Here is a 21,297-nt window from a genome sequence, read left to right on the forward strand (position 1 = left end):
GGATTCCTTCTTTGCTATCATTTTTATGTGTTCTGAGCTCTTCTTTACAGAGCAGTTCTATTCACAGTAATTCTGAAGAAGAGATCACTTCCTTCATCTTTGTAGCATCTACAATGTCTTGACTTTTCTGTTAGACTGAACAGTGCTCCTTTCCTCAGTCATTCTTAATGTGAACATGTTTTACAACTTTGCCTTCTGTTCTCTGAACCCTGTCCTCACCTTCTTTGAGCACCAAAACTGGACTCCTTATTGAGGATCGTAGACGTTGAACAGAAAGTAGGATTGCATTGTGGGTCTTGTAGACTATCCTGTATCACAACACCATGATTTTTTTTATTTCTTCAGATTGTGAACTACTAAATTCATCTCTAGATAACATTGTAACTTGTGCTATATTTGTACAGCATAGTATTTCCTATAAACAAGTAAATGTAACTTTATCATTCTAGTGAGCACAGTTGTTAAGTATTTATTGTTGTTCCATTACATTAAGTCTTTCCAACTCTTCTGTCTTGGATTTTCATTTCATTCCAGAAACAAATCTTTGTGCTGCTTGGGTACAGTTTCTTAAGCAATTGTACTAGATAGTCTGGTGCTTTCTAAAGAACGGTGAGAATGGAGACTGGCTGGCCCATGAACGACTGCATAACTTAGCAGTATTATAGCTGATAGCTGAGCTTGTGTGCTATTCTTATGGGAGCTCCTTATCTGAGTCTGAAGCTGTATGCATATGAGGACTTAAGATTATCTTAAATCTTTGTATCCACTAAAGCAGTGATCTGTCTGCCATATGTTCCTAATTAAAGTTTTCTCCTCCATCTTGTCTGAGCATTAACAGGTAGTCTTCATAATCTTAGCAGAGGTCTTGAACTCTCCTTCTCTCAAACCACTGCCCCCTCAGGCAGTAGTAAACTTACCTGAGGTTCTTTACTCCTATAATTCCTTTGAATTAGTGAACTACATGAATTGACTGAAGGTTCAAATATAGTAATGGTTAAACTGTGGAGAGATAACTTTGAACCAGGGTGTTCTGAAATGCCTGGAGGAATGTCTAAAGAGTGCCTGAAAAGTACAGGCCAAAATGCATGTTGGCAAAGGATTGCCTCATGGGTGCAATACCATGTGGAAGAAAACACTTTTGGAAGTGCTAACTTGATATCAGATAGCCGTAAAGGCTGTGATACTGCTGCTAAGCTGTTAGAAGCATGTCAGTCAATATTTCTGTAATGTTATTTAATGACAGGTGATGCGTGTGGTTAAAGTAACGGTGGTGCTACCTCTAATGCTTGAGGTAATTTAAACTAAGCAAAGCTACTGCACCAGCCATGCAGCTGGCCATGCAGTAAATAACCAATCTGATTTCTATAAACAAGTGGGAGTATTTCTATAAACAACTTTTACTCTACTGGTAAAGGCAAGGGTGTTATTGATTTATTTTGTAAAAATAGCTGTGGTAAATAATACTGATAGTGTATACTTTAGTTTTACGGGAATAGGGGGAATGCAAGTGCCTATAACTGGCATAATGGCACAAGCAGCATGAGTTGGGGCCCTCTGTGGCAGCAGCAGCAGCACTGTTCTGTGTAGCCTCAATGCACAATACTGTTTTCAGGCAGAAACCTCTGACAGACTTAACCTTGGTGTAAGTGCGCTTTCGAATCAGGGAAGTGCTCTTCTTGGTATCCAGAACAGAAAGTACAGGAATGCAACGTGGAAGTAGTAAGACACAGTTAAAAGTTTACACTTGCCAAATAGAGATGCATGCTGTTTACTCAATTATTACTCATCAGCTCAAACTGTACTCAGTGTTAAGTTTAATAGAAGCAAGTTAGATTCTCTGTATGCCTCCATCTACCAAACTCAGTCTTTTTTCTTTCTGAACAGACTTTGTAAAGGGTGTCAGTGAGCAGGGTGCTTTGATTAAAGCAAATCTCCTTGTGTTGATAATAGCAGACCAGAGTTACACCCTAGCTATAGGGTATGTAGATGCTGCTCAGCCGCATGGGTGGGGTGCACAAGTAGCAATGATACGTATTCAGTAACATTGAACAGTGGGAACTTTGAAACAAATCTGTAGCTTTTTGGTTCTTTTGTCACCCCTTCTCCTCCATTGGCCCTTCAAAAAAAAAAAAAAAAAAGAGAAAATAGGAAATAGCTGCCAGAGCTAACGTGAACTTAAAATACTGGGGGAGACTTTGAAAAGGTTAATTCTTTTAAAAAGCATGGCAGGACTTGGCATCTTCTGCTTGTTAAATGCAGTGTCTGCTTAGCACTAATAGGAAACTTTTAAGGTAATTCTTATAGAATGTATTTTGTGAAAAAAAAAAAGATCTTTTTTTTTTTTTTTTTTGCTTTTGTGCAAACAGATTGGGGTTTAGCAGGAAGGGGAACAGATGTCCATCCCTCTTTTTTGCACTCCCATGATCTGAAATAACTTGGAAGGACTTTATTACCTCAAAATTGCTAGTTTAAGTAAGCAAGTATAGCCAAGACTGGTAAGATGACACATCCTATTTGCGCGGCATGACACTAATAGTGAAACCTGTAGATGTGAAGCCATGCTTTCAGGGGAAGATGAGATGTATTGTTCAAGTGTTTAATCTTTTACTAGAGATAACAGAAGTTTTTTCCTTAGACTTAATTCAGTTATACTCCTTCAAGGAGGAAAACTAAGTTTGGCTATGTCTTACACATTGCATTATTTTAGCATAGGTGTCAGCAGGAGATCTTAAATGACAAGCAATGTCATGTGTGTTAATGTTACTAAATTTGCAAAGTGGACTTGCTGCTGGTCATTGTATGTTTCCTGAAAGAAGACTCTAGGGGAAGGTGAATCAGCAGTTTCAGCTGACTATACAAGCATATGCTGCAGCAAACCTAAATGTTGTCAGTTCCAAACTGTTGAAACTTCCCTTTTAGGAAAGGAAAAAAATCATTCTCTGCCTCTTGGCACACTTTTGTCACTCTTGGGTCTGTCTTCCAACAGCAGCTGTAAGTTACAGCTTTATCAATAAGTGGTTACAGTTGAAACTCCTTGAAGCTTGACTAAAGCTTACAGTCAATTCCAGACTAACACACTTGATTAATTATAAACAATGCAGATTGTTTCACTTTGACCAACCCAATCTTTGCCTGTGTGTTCCAGTTATGTTTCATAACAATCACTCTGGCTTTAAGAGTAGATACTGTAATTCTCTGAGGAATACTTCCTTGTAGGGTGGAGACTTGGATGTCTAATTGGACTTGCTCTGAGCAGAAGGTGGGACTAGATAACCCTTGCAACGTCAGTTATTCTGACTCTGTGATAAATCCATGTTTCTTATATAGCAGTTAAATCAACCTTCCTTGTTCATGTCATATTCTGCTTCAAATTGAAAGGACTCCCCATTCCTTTCTCAAAATATTTCCTGTTTTTAATAGACACCAAAGTTCTGTTGCCTCAAACTTGCAAGTTTTCAGGTTTCATAAGCAAAAGATCTGGTTTAACGTGGTCTCCTTCAGTTCTGCTTTACTCCTCAAGTGTTGTAAGGTGCAGTTTCTACTTATTTCCATGTTTGTTTACCCCAAGTAGGCTATGCTGAGGTTAAGCAGGAAATCAAATATCTATTTCATGTGTTGTGTGGTATTTGGTAGGTTTGAGAAAATCTAACTGTGCTAGATAAACCCACCAGTTTGAAATGCAAAAAGAAAGTGCAAAGACAAACAGCAGATTTAATTACTTTTATCGTAATCTAATCAAGCAACACAGGGGACTTAAGGTTCGTACAGTGGTATCTAATTGATCTTCAGAGACTTACTGGGCTAGTTGTTGTTCTAAGACTTGAGAAGAAGCTGCCATGGCTACTAATTTCTTTAATAACTTTACATCAGTGTTCAGCTGACAATACCGGTCCTATATAGCTTCTCTTTCTGGAGTATCCATGTGAGTAGACGGGTGTTTCCCTGTTCACCTGGACTAAAACCATGCTCCATTATGTGTTTGGGCTTGGCCACATTAAAAGGAAGTCTGCAATACATGACCTCAGGCTGCAATTAGAAACAGAACTTGTGTGTCACCTGCCTAGAAAGGTTTGCCAGCCTTATTGATCTGTATTGCCTCACTTTAAGATCTTTGAAGAAAGGTCTTTTCTTCTATGATGCACAGGCAGTCTGCGAAGTTTTATTTTATTATCCTGGACGGTGGAGCATCTTTAAGTACTTTTGGATGAGAACACCCTAGTTTCACTTCTCTGCCCTTTTTGTGGATGATACTTTTTTGTGCCTGAATGGTCTGCTATGCAGATCTGAGTGTGAAGATCCTGCTACAGGATGCAATTTGTCACTGCCATGCAGAATGAGCAGGGAACACCTTGCTCACCTACAATCAGGTTGGAGTCTCCCTTTCCTTACTTAGCAATGGGGTGGTTAGCTTTTAACGTGTTGGAATTCAAAGCAGACAGCAGCAAGAATATGACCATTTCCCTTTAAGGAGTGCTCTACTGTAGAGCAGTTAAGGCACAAGTTCTTGCAGAAAGTCCACAGTGGTGCTGCAATGAAATGAGACAGTTCAGTTACTAGGAGAAGACTGAGTTGCAGGCTACTGAACTGCTTGTTTTTATCCAGCAGTACGCTGTTTTCTAGTTGGCACTTACAGTGGGGGGCTTTCTATGCTTGTATTCAAACACTGTCCTTGTCTTGTTCAAACTTTTTTACCCCTCTGGAAAGCATTAAGTACAAGATCTCTGTTTCTTTGGAGATGTTCAAAACCCACCTGGATGCAATTCTCTGTAACATGCTCTAGGTGACCCTGCTTGAGCAAGGGGGGTTGGACCAGATGATCTCTGGAGGTCCCTTCCAGCCTCAGCTGTTCTGTGAGGAAAGGTGGCACATGCTTAATGCACAAACTACTACCAACAGTATTACAATTCAGAATAAAATGTGTGATAACATTTATTTTTGAAGTCCCAAGCATTTTGGTACCTAAATCCTTTGGTTTGTTATCTTTGGTGCAGTAGAAGCAGCCTTTTGCAAGCTGTTTTTCTACCAGTTCCCAAGTTTTCCTTCAAGGGCAGGGTAGGTCAGCTAACTGTTGTGACCTGTGCTGTGCTTGAAGTTGTTTTTGCTATTGTCTTGCACAGAGGGTGTTGGCTTTCAGCAAATAAAAGCAGTCTTTCTTTTCACATGAATGAGTAATGATAGTGTGGAGGGTGTTTCTGTATTGGCAGATAAAGTTGAATTTAGTATTTTTACTGATATGCTTACTGACATAGTGTGTAAAGTGAGATAACATTTTCAACTATCTTTTTTTTAAAAATTTTAAATTTTATCAAAGACTAGAGTTCTGGAAGTTGCACTGCTTAAAACAGTCCTACAGACATCTGTAAGCCTGCTTAAGTTTGTGTTGTGTGGAGTAAATGAGTTATTCCAAATGAAGTATTTCTGTATCGCTACTGCATGACTTTTTATGGTTTGGAAGGGTTTAACCAGAACTCTGTTTCTTCTGTTGCTTTTCAAAGTGCATATACATACAGGGAAAACTAGTTTGGTGAGAACCTGCTTAATGCATACTCTGTACATGAAGACATCCTGTGCCTGTTCCTATGGCTTGTATATAAACCTCATTTTCACAGTGAGCTGTTTGACAGCTGCAGACTAATGGCAGAGCAGTTGAAAATGAATGGAAATCTTCTACTTGGACATGGGTACTTGAGACAGAGGTGTCCTGTTTTCTGCATGTCACATATAAAGCGTTCTTTTTTTTAAAGTTATACTAAGTTTCAGTACTTACGGTTAGATGAAGTTCTAAGAAATCTGTGTCCAAATATTCGTCAAAGTGCTTAGTTTTGTGCTAATGACTCTGGACAATCTTAACTGGAAATTACCCTGTTGATTCATTGTTTTGAACTCACTAATCAGGAGACATGACTTCAGGATAATTTTGTTAATCTCTTTCAACATATTTTGTGCAACTTCTAATTTATTGCCATTCTATTAGCAGTAGATGTCGTTGTTACTTCTTGCATACTGCGCAGGAAACTTTATGTAGCAATGTGTTTCAAATGTAATTATAAGGGCTAAAGGTAAAAGTGCTCCGTTCTTAATTGTCTGCCAAGAAAAGGAGGTTTATATGCACAGGGACTGAAGCAGAAACAGGGTAAGGGTTACTGTTGGGCTTTGACCAATAGTAACCTTCGGACGTGTCTGTTCCCTTTTCGCTAGTTCCCTCTAGTGGTCACAAAGGATACCGACTTGAGGAGGTTAATTACTTCAGCTGGTATCTCTTCAAATTCTTGTGCTTTAAATAAACGCACGCTGAATTAATGCGGGGTGTGTGGAAACGTAATTCGTCCGGCCCAACCTGTTAGAAGAGGGTTTGTCGTGATATTTTGTAATGGGAATGCATACTTGCATGCTACAGGCTGGTGGTTCAACTAGCTTTTGGAGATGGGAGTTTTTATCCTTTTAGATATCCAAATATGCCTTTTACTTGAAATTTAGTTGTACAGAGCTCTTACCTAGCATAAACTAAATTTATTTCTAAAGTGTTTTGAGCCTCCTGAGGTGAGAGCTGCACTATATGCATGTTCTTGCCTTTCTGTATCTTAGACTAGATGTTATGTCTAAATATTTGAAGTGTTCAGATAATTTATCACTTTAGCATTCTGTTTTTATTAGTATTGGCCCACACACTAACATTAGAATTATAGAATCAAGTAGCACTACTATTTATAAAACAGTTCATGTTTTCCTTGACATTTTTAAAATGTCAATGTAACTATTGTATACTTTGTGTTTGACTTAAGATCTTACAAACGTTTCTTACATTACAAATGCATTTATGCTTGTTATGTAGAACTGCTCTGTTGTTTTGTTGATACAGTTATTCTGTCAGAACTTTATCATTACTACTTTCCATCCAGAATGTTAATCTTCTGGGGAAAAAAAATAATCTGACAATTACTGCCTAGTTGGTTTGTGTTTAAGAATCTTTATTTTGGCAAATTGATTTATGGTTGGAAACTTAAGAATTGTGTGTGCATAAAGAGTCTTTAAAACAGACAGGGCATGGTTTCTAAATAAAGATAATTGTGACATAAATAGACTATTTTTATGCAGCTTGTACCCTGGCCAACTTCAGGAATCTGAAGTTGTGTCAGGAACATAAGAAAATGAAGCAAGTCCTGAGGAGTCCTTCAGTTCATATAACATTTTTTGTTCAGTTCTGTAATTGGTGCAGTAAGCCTTCTTTGGTATTTGGGGACTTGTGAGGGAAGTGAGTGTTGAGATCTGATAAAAACGAGGACTATAACAAAACGGAAATAGGAAGAATGAGGAATAGGTTTTGAAAACCAAGGAAAACATGCTACATTTAATGGTTTGAGATGCAAAACAAGCTATGTTTACCATATTTTTGCCACCTTTTCACAAATTACTGTAGTAAAATTGCAATTTAAACAGACTGTTTCTTATAGTTTTCCTTTTGGTATAGAGTCACTTTTTTCTTGAATCCTCTTTTAGACTTAATACGGACTCTTCAATCTTTGACAAATCCAACTGTCTTCATCCTCCAGTGCTTACTATCTACTGCATACTCTGCGGTATGCCAGGCATTTACTAGAGATATCTGTTCTGATGGCAAGGTGAATATCTGAGGAGTGAGTAGAAGGAAAATCTGTGTGGCAGTGACAAGGTAACAGTTCACTGAAGTAGGTGAATAACATTTAATGATCTTCTTCCAAAAGTGTTTGACTTATCTACGTATTGATAAGCCTGGTGAGCTGTATGCTTATCAGCTTATCAGTAGATTTCTGTGTTGCTGTAAAGCTTTGAGACCTGATGAAAATGAGGACTAAAAAAAAAAAAAAAAGCATGTCCTCCAGACAAGTAATATCACTCGCACAGCTAGTCCCCATGATTCACCCAGATTGAAGGAGGCTGCTGTATTTTATATTCTGGGGTTTTCTGATGTAAAAGTTTCTGTAGAACGAGCAAAGGGTGGCTAGGCTTCTCAACTCCACCTCTGAAACCTGCTCAGACTTGTAGCTTTCTGAGTAAAGTTGGAAAAAACTGTTTAATCAGGTATCAAGTGAGCAGTCACGGGTATAGTCTGTAGCACGAGCTTCTTAAGCATAACATAGACTGTAGACTTGTTCTTCCACTTCCATGCAGAGATGATATTAACACTTCATTACCTTTAATATGTTAAAAAAAAATAAAAAAATAAAAAAAAAATAGTTGGGGCAGTAATTTCTTCCCTGCCACTTTGAGGGAGAAGAGGGACATTATGACCTCGATATCTGCAGCTACCACAAACGCCGAGTGCTGTCCCTGCGCAGCGCCTGCTGCCCCCCTGCCTAGCGGGCACTTCGCAGACGAGCACCCAGAGGCTGGTTCTGGGGCTCCAGCAGGGCTGCCTCCTGCCTTCCCGGCTCACCGGCCTGCTGAAGTGTGCATGTACTGTCCTTAAGCCAAGGTCCATCCATATGTATTTTAAATTAACTTGTTCTGTGAAACCTGACTATTCCTTCTAGCTTTTAAAGCAAATCAAACAATTATTTAGTATGTTGTGTGGGAACCTCAGCCAGAACATCGGTGCTTTTTGTGGCGGTGTTTAACAGCAGAATAGAGATTTCTGGTTCTTGTTTAACTCTGCAAATCTTGTCGCTCCTGACAACCCAGATTCACCAAGAGGATCAAAAGCAATCTGTGTCCTTTCCTGTTATAACCTGGTGGCTCGGCAGTAAAAGCTGCTTTAGTTTTACTACTACATCAGTATACAGAGGGAAGCAGTTGTAGGCTCCGGGGTGTTGTCCTCCTCAGCATCCTGTCTGTTCTCTGTTTGGAGCGCCTGCTCCTCCCTATTCGCCTGGTCTGGAATCTCAGCATTTTAAGCTGTTGAATAATATTTGGTGAATAATCTTCCTGTGCACGTTCTTTAAGAGAACTCATGGAAAAACAGTATTCATCCATGCAATTAATCATGGGTATGAACTACATGGATAAAGATTGTCAAAGACCAGATAATTGCCTTTGGTTGCATCTTTGTCAGCCTTTGTTCTCCTCTCTGCAATGCTTTGTGTATAGGTGCTGCTGCTTTGTCCTATCCCTTCCTTTAGAAAGCGGTAGCTCGTTCCAACACTTCCTAACCTGTGTGCCAGTCTAACTTATGCAGGTGTTAAAGATGGTTGTCATCCATAGGCAGCATATGGTGACTTACCAAAAGTATTTGGAGGTTGAGAAGTAAAGATCCAAAGGATGTTGGTAGATTGAGTGGTATAGCAGTTATGATTATCTTAGTGCTGTATTGCTATAATCTCTGTTTTATTGGTTGTCTTGTGCTTATTTGTCATCCCAGAATTCTTGTTTCCTCTTGGGCATGTAGTATGCTTATTTATTGCAAAATTGCAAAGTTTATCACTACACGAGGAAAACATGCCTACATTTCTTTACCTGCTTTTGCAGTTGTGAAGAAAGTTCATGTTAGAATGTTTTTAGCTTTTTACTTTTCTAAGTAGTCTCCTGCACTGCGCTTGGGAGGGCTGTAGGCAGGGTAATCATCCTCCAGAAGCTCCTACCTGGATTGTGAAATTCCTGTCTCTGCCTTCCTGCTGACTAATATCTGCCTTGCTTTCAACGTGTTAGAATTGTATTGCCAGAGCCTGTAGACCACTTGATAAAGCAGACCTACAGATATATGTTAATAATTAATTTAACTTCAATACACAGAAATGCATATCAAAGTGCCCTGCTTGCAGTGTTAGTATTCTTATCTGCCAGCCATCCCCACGTAGTCCTTTCTTGGGTTAAATAGCAGTACCCTTTCTTTAAATACATGCTGAAATACTTGCAGCTAGTCTAAAAATCACTCTTGGAATACAACCAGGGGGTTGACAGACCTCTTCTGCTTTGTCTCCAGCTCTTTCATTTATATCTTTACTTGTTTTCTTCTACACTTTTTTTTGTAAGTTACTATGGCTTGATCTTTGTTTGTTTGTTTAGCCTTTTTCACAAATACTGCAGAAAACCTGATCCTAATGTCTGTTTCATCACCTCCTAGGGTAAGCCTTATGTTTTAGAGGGAGGAGCTGCCTGCTGCTTGTGTTATGTAAAATAATAAATAATTTATAATGCTAACAGAAAATATCTGCCTTGGTGGACAAACACAGTGAAGCATTTGACAGGCACTAAATCAAGACACAATCAAAATAATTCTTGAAGACATGGGAGAATAATTTGCTTTATTTGATTTTTTTTCAAGTGGAGGAGCTCTCCAGCAAGTGTGCTTTATTCCAGAGGATTACTGACCCACTTTAGGAAATCCTTAACTGGCGGATCTGTGTGAGCCATAATGGAAGTCTGCAACATGATTCTGTGAATACTTAACGATTTTACTGAAAGCAGCTTTTCTGACATACTGCCTTGTTGCTGATACTAGCACCTGCTCCGGTAAAGAATCACATGAAGCTTCGTATCATGTGGCTCTTTGCTCTCATCTATCATAAAGAAAAAGCGTTTTGAAAGGATTACTGGATTTCATGCAGCATCTTAGAAAGCTGAAGCTGTTGCAGTGTACTAACAAATGCCAGTTTTGAGCGTAGCTTTGAAGCTATGATGTATGCATGGAATTTCAAAGAACTGCATCTATATACTGAGCATGATAAATTAGCGTTAGTGCTTGATGCTATGTATTAATACAACTTCAGAGTTATTTTTGGTTTTGAGCAGAGACTGTTAGTTCTGTCATATGAACTCTACCCACGTTCCAATTTTTATTCTGGGAAATTTAAAAATTGTGTAAACAGAAGAAGCTTGTGTCAAGATTCCTCTTCTCAATGTAATTGAGTATTTCTACAGTGAATAGTTAATGATGATCTGCTTTGCAAGACATAAATGCGGCAGTGACCTGTTCTCATTTAGATGTTGCGGTAGCAGAATGGTGGGGCTTTGCACGGTGCATGCTTTCATTGTTTCTGTTAAGCTGCTTGCATGTGTCTGCTGTGAGCTGAGTGACTTGTTTCTGTGTCAGTTATAAAGCAATACTTATTTTCTGTTTCTCCTGATAAATAAGTATTCCTGTTTTTCTCTTTCCCGTGGGCTATTAAAACATAATAAAACATTTGTGTTTTGTGAACATGATCTATAAATGCAGATGCTTCAGATTTGTGTTGTGCTGTTCAGTCCGCTGAGCTTGCTTCGTGGTTGCAAAGAGTTAAGACTGCCTAAATGTTTTTATATAGCAGTTTTTTGTTGGCAGGGTTTGCAAGCTGATAGGTCACTGTCTTGTGTACAATTCTAAAGCATGGATAAACTGTTTAATCACAAGCACAAATGACTGTCAAATGTACTGCTGAAAAGGTACCTTTAAAAAATAAAGCTCAGTATTTATATGGGGAGGTTTTTTCACCCTCAGCTTTTATTTTATGAGCTAAACCAAATGAGCATTGACTATAATGGTAATGTAGGAGGAAAAGGATTTAAGTCAATGTGAGTCACAAGGTGAGAACTTAAGTCACAAGGTTTTCTACTTCTAAGATTGTTTATTTTCTTCTTTGTTCTATGGTAGTATTGTGACCTTGATTAAATCTTCAGATGTGGACATTCAGAAATTTCGCTTAAGCTTAAATCCAATTCCTGCGAACATGTGTCTTGCTCACTTGAAGGAAAAAATATTCAGAATACATCTGCTGTTCTTAGCAAAAATGCTCTGACTAATACATTGGATATTTTTAATACAACTTCAGTAACAGATCAATTTTAAGATGTATCTTACTGAAATGAAAAATGTTACCTTCTTTTTAGTTTGTACAACTTTAACAGAATGAGTCCCTGCTGTCAAACCGACAGTAGTAAGAATGCGTTCAGAATCATCTTAATATACGTAGTATATGATTAATACTGAAATTTACAGTAGAACAGTGAAATTGTTTCAATTTGCATTTAAAGGCAACGTTAACAAATATCTTATGATTTTCCAATTCTATAAAATGCTCTCTTGAGGTTTTTACTGATTAAACACTTCTGAAGAGAAATAATATTGCATGCCTAAAACTCTTGTGCTTCTATCTTTATCCCCTTACCTGTTTTGCTTTCACTTGTCAAGTCCTTGAAGGATCTGTCCATTTAAAAAAAAAAAAAAAAAAGCTCTTGAATATTTTAAGAAAATTAATCAAAGCTTTATTATTTCCTTACTTTCGTACTTAAGTGAACTACGTGAACCCTGTGAACTAAGCTATAATCTTTGCAACATAACACCGAGTGCATTGCAAATACAGATGTGGTCCAACATCCCAAATACATTACTAAAGCCAAGTGTACCCTCAACACTTTGATATTCTTAAAAGCAAACAAAAAAACCACCTGTGTTACAGTGTGATTGTTCTTAACAAAATGTCTAAGCCAATAGATATTTAAGACATGTTTCAAAACAAATAGTACAATTATGAAAAAAAAAGCTTTTAGCACTTCTGCTGTTATACTTTTATAGCTACATGTATTATTTCTGGGATACATACTCAGCATAAAATGGCTTTAGCTGTGTTACATATAACATGACTAAATGGGGCATATACATCCTTCATGTGACAGAATAAGCAAACTGATTCTTATATTCTTTCATTTGACCTGAAGCTGTCATTAAACATAAACTTCTGTTTCTCCTGTTTCAGGTTATAGTATTTCTCTATATTTTCCTGAAATAAGGCAATGAATGTGATATGCTTTATTAAGTATTTCAAATTTACAGGTGCTTGTATTTCTTTTATTGCAAGTATCGTGCACATTAATCAGTTAAACCTTCAGCAAAACTTCTAGGCCACCTTTTTCCAATTATACTTATATTTCTTTCTCATACTAATTTTTCAACTTCTCTTCTACTTTTGATACTCATCCTGTTTCTTTTAAAGTCCATTTTGTTTCCTCAGTTCTTTCTTGTCTTCTGCCTCATTTTTCAAACAGGCTGGATGGACACAGACCCTTGGCTCTTTCTTGCTTGTCCTTGATGAATAATCTTGTGTAGTCATGTTTGTTGAAGTATTATGTTAACCGCTCTGAGACGCGCATTTCTCTTCGCTCATACCTTCATTTCTGGAACACAGTTTTTCTCACTGCTCCTTTTGTAACCCAAGTATGCATACTTTGTCCCATACATCACAATATTATCCAAATCTTGTTTCAAATACTTCAAAAAATATGTTGTCCTTACTGTTTTTGATACTCTGTATGCTCATTTTTTATCTTAAGTTATCAGCACTTTGCTCAGTTTTCAAAGCAGCTTCCAATTTTCCCATTAAAAAGGACAACAGCTAGATTTTATTTTTGCTTCTTATTCCATGTCATTCATTTGGTATCACTGTCTACTCGTCCCTTCAGGATTTCTCTGCTACCATGTGATTTCTTAAACCTGTCAAAGGTCCTTCACAATGTTGTCGATGTCCACTTGATCAAATTAATAACAGTATTTCAGATGTTAATATCTGAACTATCATTTTTTCTTTTTCTTTTTTTTCTGACCACTTACATTAATGTATAGGGAAATATTTTTCTTTCAGGTGGTCAATATCTAGTTTTATTTGTAAGGGAATTCATCAAACTTAAGATTTTTATAACTTTTTCTGGCTATTTTAGTAAACATACAGCTTTCATGTTTTTGCAAAATTTAATTTACTGTTATCTTCATTTGTTTTCTGTATCTCGTTTTGTTTTATGTTTTTTGTTGTTGTTAAAGATAATTTTAGTCTAATATAAAATATTGCTGAAGAAGCCTGGAAAAAGAAATTATTGACAGTCATCATCTGTTTTTCTGTAGTCTCTATTTTGTTTCGTTTAAAAATAAAAGGTGCTATTTCAATGATTGGAAGGGTTTACTAAAGTTGTTGATTTTCTTCAAACTGGACCATACTAATCCCCCAATTAATTGTAGAGTACTGTAGGGTTTTTGAATGTCATGTAAAAGAAATATTCCGTGGTAGAGATTGCAGATAGCAAAGGAATAGAAACGTTGTCCTTTTGAACCCTTATATACGTTTTCTTGCTCTTTTGAGGGGCACATAACAGGTTGTAGATAACTACTGCTTTTTCAGATCATTATGATAACAAAAAATAGATTCATATTAACTTCACAGATGCTAGACCAACATCTTAAACTTGCAGAAATAACTTCCGTAAAGCCCTATTGCATCCTAACAAGAAACAAATGGTCTGTTTTTAGGAGAAATTACTTTAATCTTGTTTTCATGGTTTCTCCTCTTATTAAAAGGCTCACCACTCTAGTTTTTATGTGGCTTGTATTTTTCAGACTGAATCTGGCTATGGATCAGAGTCAAGCTTACGTCGCCATGGCTCCATGGTGTCTCTTGTTTCTGGAGCAAGTGGATACTCTGCAACATCCACCTCTTCGTTCAAGGTTAGTGAATAATGTTTTCTTAATATTGGTGTGTAAATACAACACTTTAGCAAATGGAAAGAAAAGTTACACAAAGATTCATTCACACAACTAGAGGAAAAAATACCAAGTCTTTGGTTTGCTGTTAGTGTTAATAGTTACACATGTGATGATTAATGGATCTTACAGGAAGCTTTCATGTGCCTCTGTGCAGTTGTCCCTTTTAAACTACAGTATTATCTTCCAATGGCAAGAGAAGTCTAATGGGAGGATTCATTAACCTTTTCTCTTGTTCTCTTGATAGTACAAGGGCTTCTAAACAAAAGGGAATGCTGGTTCTGTGTATTAATAAATATGATTTTTAATGCAAATTGATAAATTATGACTTTCCCTCTTCCATGTGTATAAACGTTTAACATCCCACCTTGAGTGGGCTGTACTTGATAACAGAAGAGGAGCAACACAAGAAAGGGGAATAAAGATTAGAACAAAAATCTGGAGCTGATTGTTTTCAGGCACGTAGTTGCAAACTTAGGAGCAAGCAAAACTGTGTTTTTTAATAAGCTTTTGTTCAATGCTGTAAAGTAGCAGGTGCAGTGGAGATGAAAAGTTGAGACCCAAGAACAAAATGAAGATACACTTGTATATGGTTTTTGGAATCATATTGTTCTAACAGTATTTTGTAACTACTGATCTCTGAAATATCTTTGAAGTATGTAAAAGATTTGTTCATCATTGTTGCAGAAATCCTTTTTTTTTATTATTATTTAGGCATTAAATTTTTGCAGAGTATATAGAAACATTTAAAGCACTTCTCTCTTGTATTTTCAGAAGGGCCATAGCTTACGTGAGAAGCTTGCAGAGATGGAAACCTTTAGAGACATCTTGTGTAGACAAGTTGATACTTTACAGAAATACTTTGATGCCTGTGCAGATGCTGTTTCCAAAGATGAACTCCAGAGGGATAAAGGTAAAATTGTAATTGAAAACACTGAGCTCCATAGAATTTAACTTTTTAGATGGTAAGAAATAGCCCTTGAAATAGTTCCTTTAGCATTTTATGTCCTATAGAGAAAACAGGTGTCTTAAATTTGCTCTTTAATATAGTAATTAATCCTAGATATTTCTGCTTAAATAATGTTAACTGTTTACACTGCAGAAGTTGGATTCCCATAGAAAGCTGCTTAACTTTGATCCTAACCCATAGCTGTCAACCTTACTGAAATAAATGATCTTCTAAGCACTTGATGTTATACAACAATAATTTTTTATCTCCCTATAAGATGAAGTCAAGTTAGCTTACCACTGCATCTCTTACCATTATTTCAAAAAAATAGTATATCAGTTTGAATTGATAGGAACAATATATTCTTTCCTAAGGGCAAATATACTGACATACTGTGTACTCCTGATACGTATTGGTTGGAGCTAAAGCATTAGACTACTTGAATGCACACTTGAGATCCAAGTAGATTCAGATGAGGATGTCTATGTATCTGAATTGTTTTTCTCATAGCACAGCTAGTATTCATACTCGTACACTTCCATGAGGCATTTTTATTTATCCCTGAGTTTGTTCTGGCACTCTGACTCTTTTGGTAGTAATAAGGGTAGGTAAGAACAATTCCCCTTTTTCACTAAGTCTGTAACATAGAAGAGCTGAATTGTGACTCCGTGTTTATTCAGTTATAACAGAACTTTCTTCTTCCCATAAAATAGAGTACTAAATTTGGATACTGAACAAACATTAGTCTCCTAATAGTTCCTTACAGTAATGTTGGTCGTGGTCTTAAATGGTTAAAAAAAAAAGGGGGGGGGGAGATTGGGGGAGGGAGTCATGACTGGTTTTTATTATAGGGAAAAAAAATAAATACTGCTTAAGCATGAAGATGCTCCTAGGTTTTACAGTTCTTCAGTAAGCAAGGAAAACCTTTTTACTCCAATAACATATTCTCCCTCTCCCAAATTCAGTGGTAGAAGACGATGAAGATGATTTCCCTACAATGCGTTCTGATGGGGATTTTTTACATAACAGTAACAGCAGTAAGGAAAAATGTAAGTGTCTAAACTTGGCTGAATATTTGTGTGAATAGTATGATGATAATCTTGATATAAGACTGATATTTATGCTGTTGTGTGAGAAGATATTAAATAAGAAATGTTATTTAAATGTGACAGGAAGCTCTTCATGTTAAAATTATCATTCTTAGCTGCTTTTCATGATAATTTTCATGAATCTCAGAGCTGCTTTTTCATGATCTCATTTCATGAGATTTTCATGATTTTGTACATTTCCAGTACAAAATTCTGTTGAACTGGGTGCATTATTCAAGTAGTAAGAACTGAAATTTGTAATAGATAACCACAGTTTTTTTTTCTGGCAAGTGTTGTCAGCTTTAGGAGTATGGTGGAACACAATGCTTTTCCAGTTAGGTATGCCTCAGTATTGTTTTTTCCATGTTCTGTGGCTACATTACTAAGTCAATATTGTGTTACTGATTTTTCTCTAATTTTAGCACTCAAAGTGCTAAAATTTTAGCATTTTTAAACTGTGCTTTCCAATACTATGATTAACAGAATTCTGATTCTTATCTGAAATGATCCGATTATAGTTTTCTTACTCCATCTGTGCAGTGAATGTGAAGAACTCAAATGAGTTCTGCTTCTTGAGAAGATTTTTTTTAAATCTAAAGACTTTCACCAAGGATCTGAAAATACGGCAAAATAACAATTTTTTGTTTTATATTTTCTTTCTAATGTGTTATAGTCATCTTGTCTTGCATCTTTCCTTCTTGTATTTAAGTGGTGGTTTCACACAGACCGCTAAGCTCCAGCACAACAGTTCTCATTCTCCCTTCTCAAAAGAACAGGGGGAGAAAATATAATGAAAAAAGGCTCATGGGTCAAGATAAGGAGCAATTTAATTAAAGGTAAAGAAAAACAAGCAAAGGTTTTGCAGAAATGAAAAGAGAAACCAATTATTCTCTACTTCCCATCAGTGTGCAATGTTCAGACATATATTGAGAAGCAGGGCCTGAATATGCACAGCATCTGGTTGGAAAGACAGACAATTTCATAATGAGTCTCCCTCTTCTCTTTCCCCTTACTCAGTTTTTATTGCTGAGCATGACATTATATGGTATGGAATGACAGTTTGAGCCTGTTGCCCTAGCAATGTCCACTCTCTACCTCTTGCCCACACCAACCTACTGGCTTTTGTGAGTGGTAGGTTGGAAAGGCAGCCTTAATGATGTGTCTACACTGCTCAGTAGTAGTCAAAACATTGATGCAGTGTCGTGTTGTTCTAGCTACAAGTACAGAGCACAGCAGTGCATGGACTGCTGTGGGGATAGCTAACTCCAACCTAGCCAGACCTAGCACGATGCTCTTTCTAGAGTATTTCCAAAATTGTAACGAGGAATGAGGAGGTAAGGAAATGGAAGGAAGGAGTTTTTTCAACATACTACCAGAATTAATCACATGAGTAGATTTTCCAGTGATAAAATACTTGTACTGCTAATTGCAGTGCTGATGTCAGAAGTAGTGTATAACTTTGAAGCTCTGAGTAAATATTTCATGCTTCTTGTCAGCAAAGATAAGCTAGTTTGCAACATCCACCTTCAAGCAAGTCAGTTTCACCAGCCCTATATAAAAAGTCTAAATTTCTAAGACCTACTAAGTCATTAGAACAAATTTCAGAAAAAATATATAAAGATATTTTAAAAAAACAATAGCAAATATTTAATTTCATTGTATGATTCATTTTGAAAGAGATGTCTTGTCACACTTAATTTTTCTAGGATAATATAGGAGTTTCAGCTTAATTTACCTTTAGAACACTTCTTCATTTCTACATTATTCTAGTATGTCTGTTATATAAACACATTTAATATGTGAAATTTCATTAAGGAAGTGTGTACTTCTAGTACATCTGGTCATCTTAGAAAATTTAAATGGCAAGAGTCCATTTTTATCACGTATTTAAAAACAATTTGAAGTGATAATCACATTCCTCTTAGAAAAAATTCAGTATCAAATATTCAATAATTTCTGTTCTAAGAAATTTTGTATTATGGGTACCTGTATATAAACTCTATAGTTCACTATGGAAAAGAATTCTGCAACCCTTTTGTTTCTCACTTTTCAACCTTTTTCTTTTCTTCTGTAACTCCACTTCTTACGATAGATGACCCCATTACATTTACTTCCCATCAATTCTGTTAACAGCTTCATTTTTAGTTTTCTTCATTTTTGTTTTTCTGTCCTTGTTTGATTTCTAGGAAATTACATGTATTAAAGATTCTATGAAATTTTAGGATATCCTGAGTTGGAAGGGATCCAACCGAGTCCAACTCCCGGCTCTCCGCAGGATCACCCAAAAGTCAGAACAGGTGTCTGAGGGCGTTGTCCAAATGCTTCTGGAACTCTAGCGGGCTCAGTGCCATGACCACTGCCCTGGGGAGCCTGTCCCAGTGCCCGAGCACCCTCTGGGCACAGACCCTTTCCCTAACCCTCAGCCTGACCCTCCCCTGTCCCAGCTCCATGCCGTTCCCTCGGGTCCTGTCGCTGTCCCCAGAGAGCAGAGCTCAGCGCCTGCCCCTCCACTCCCTCTCATGAGGCAGTAACTGATCGCTGCAAGGCTTGCCTAAAAATGAAAGAATTGGAATATGTCCACTATCGGGTGGAATCATAAGACTCCAGTCATGCAACAGGAGAAGTAGGAGCCTCAGGTTAAGAGACACCCATGCTTGTGTAGTGGACCGAGAACTTACTAGGCTAGCTGATAACAAAAAGTTGATCTTAAACATTACCTTTTTCTGAAGCTTAGCATCAGAACAGCTGTTAATTCTTAGGTTTCTCAGGTTTCAGGTTCCATTCTTAAATTCTCTCCAGTCTTGTGAATACCGGAATAATCTGTAGCTGAATACTGGTTGCCTGTCCATACTAATTTTTTTTTTCTGCAGTCACAGCTCCAGGAAGGGGGAAGCAGAGGCTCAACCTCCTATTCAGCCTAAGAGAATAAAGGAGTGTTTCAGCCTCCTGGTGCACTGGTGTCGTGGTTCCGCTCGAGTGGGCAGCCGAGCTCCACCACAGCCGCTCTCTCACTCCCCCTCCTCAAAGAGGAATGGGGAGAAAATATGTGAAAAGAGCTCAAGGATTGAAATAAGGACGAGAAAATCATGCAATAATTATTGTAACGGGCAAAACAGACTCAGCATAAGAAGATAGTAAGATTTATTGCTCATTACTAACAAGCTAGAGAAGTGAGAAACAAAGAAAATAAACCAAAAGCACCTTCCCCCCATCCACCCTCTTCCACCTCCTCCCCCCGAGCGGCGCAGGGGAACGGGAGAATGGGGGTTATGGTCAGTCTACAGCACTTCTTCTCTGCCGCTCCTTCTCAGTCACTCTCATCCCCTGTGCTGTGGGGTCCCTCCCACGGGATGCAGTCCTTGATGAACTGATCCAGCGTGGGCTTCCCACAGACAGCAGCTCTTCCAGAACGGCTCCAGATATGGGTCCGTACCACGGGGTCCATCCCTCAGGAGAAAACTGCTTCAACCTGGCTCCCCCACGGGCAGCAGCTCCTGCCAGGTCACCTGCTCCTGCGTGGGCTCCTCTCCACGGGCTACAGGTCCGGCCCGGAATCTGCTCCGGCAGGGGTCTTCCACAGGCGGCAGCCTCCGTCGGTGCAGGGCCACCTGCTCCACCGTGGTCTCCTCCACGGGCTGCAGCGTGGAACCCTGCTCCACCGTGGTACTCCATGGGCTGCAGGGGGACATCCTGCTTCACCATGGTCCTCACCACAGGCTGCAGGGGACTTCTGCTCCGGCGCCTGGAGCACCTCTCCCCCTCCTTCTACACTGACCTTGGTGCCTGCAAGGCTGTTTCTCACTCCCTTCACTCTCCCGGCTGCTGTGTGGCACAGCATTTTTTTTTCCCTGTCTTAAATATGCTCTCACAGAGGCGCAAAACAACATCGCTTATTGGCTCGGCTCTGGAAAACAACGGGGCCCTTCACAAACATGGGGCAGCTTCTAGATCCTTCTCACAGAAACCACCCCTATGGCCCCCTGCTACCAAAACCTTGCCACATAAACCCACTACAACTGGTCTAGTGGTCAAACTGCTAGATTTAAGACTAGTTTAAGGAATCATATTTACATTGTCTTTTGCACTTTCCCTTCTGCACTTTTCCTGGGTTGAAGAAGAATGTTAGCATGACTAGTTAGATTTTACACTGCTGTGAAGACGTGATGTTTTGGACAGGGAGGTTTTTTCTTCTGTTTTTTCCAGGATCTTTTGGTGAAGAGTTAGAGCTCTGCATATGAATTTATCGCTCACTTTTCCATTAGAAAATCTGGTAACTGAACCAATGACAATTTGTATAAAGCATCCATTCAGTGTATTTACCTATTGTGATCTTATATTCTAAGAATGTTGTATCTTGATCAGGAAGAGTTCCCATCCATCTTTCGAGGAAAATGAGTGGATCTGGGCTTATATTATGTAAGAATAAGAAGAGTGGGTAAAACCTACTTCAGGAATCTCTTTGAAGACAGAAGTTGGACGTGATCGAGAGGCTGAAGAAGAGAAGTTTGGTAGAAAGCACAGTAGAATTTGTGGTGGATGTCTGTGGTCCTGCTGGAGGAATAATATTCACAGTCATCACTGAAATACTGAGGTTGTGCTTAAGGTGGAAAATAATCATACTGATCCTACTGCTATCAACAGAGGATCAACAACAGAAGATAATTAAATGGGTGGGTGCATGACCCATTCATTTATTCTTTTTCATTTGGAGTTAGGATAGTGATATAAGATGTAGAAGTGGTATAACATGGAAAAGACGAAGGAACTTTGTTTTTCCATTTACTGTCTTATTAAAAGTCTCCTGTTTCCCTGGGAAACATTTGATTGAACAGATAATGCTGGGA

At 38.1% G+C, this 21,297-nt stretch overlaps 1 protein-coding gene across 2 annotated transcripts in view; it reads left to right on the forward strand.

Moving 5' to 3' along the window:
- Positions 1-21,297, forward strand: part of CERT1 (ceramide transporter 1) — an 80,526-nt gene that overhangs the window by 33,237 nt on the left and 25,992 nt on the right. For both annotated transcript variants that reach the window (XM_084304716.1, XM_084304717.1), the window contains exons 4-6: positions 14,273-14,380; positions 15,191-15,329; positions 16,331-16,414. In XM_084304716.1, the coding sequence (XP_084160842.1) occupies positions 14,273-14,380; positions 15,191-15,329; positions 16,331-16,414 (331 nt within the window). The remainder of the gene's footprint in view (positions 1-14,272; positions 14,381-15,190; positions 15,330-16,330; positions 16,415-21,297) is intronic.

The sequence above is a fragment of the Netta rufina genome (assembly GCF_964035555.1).
Source record: "Netta rufina genome assembly, chromosome: Z".
Classification (NCBI taxonomy): Eukaryota; Metazoa; Chordata; class Aves; order Anseriformes; family Anatidae; genus Netta; species Netta rufina.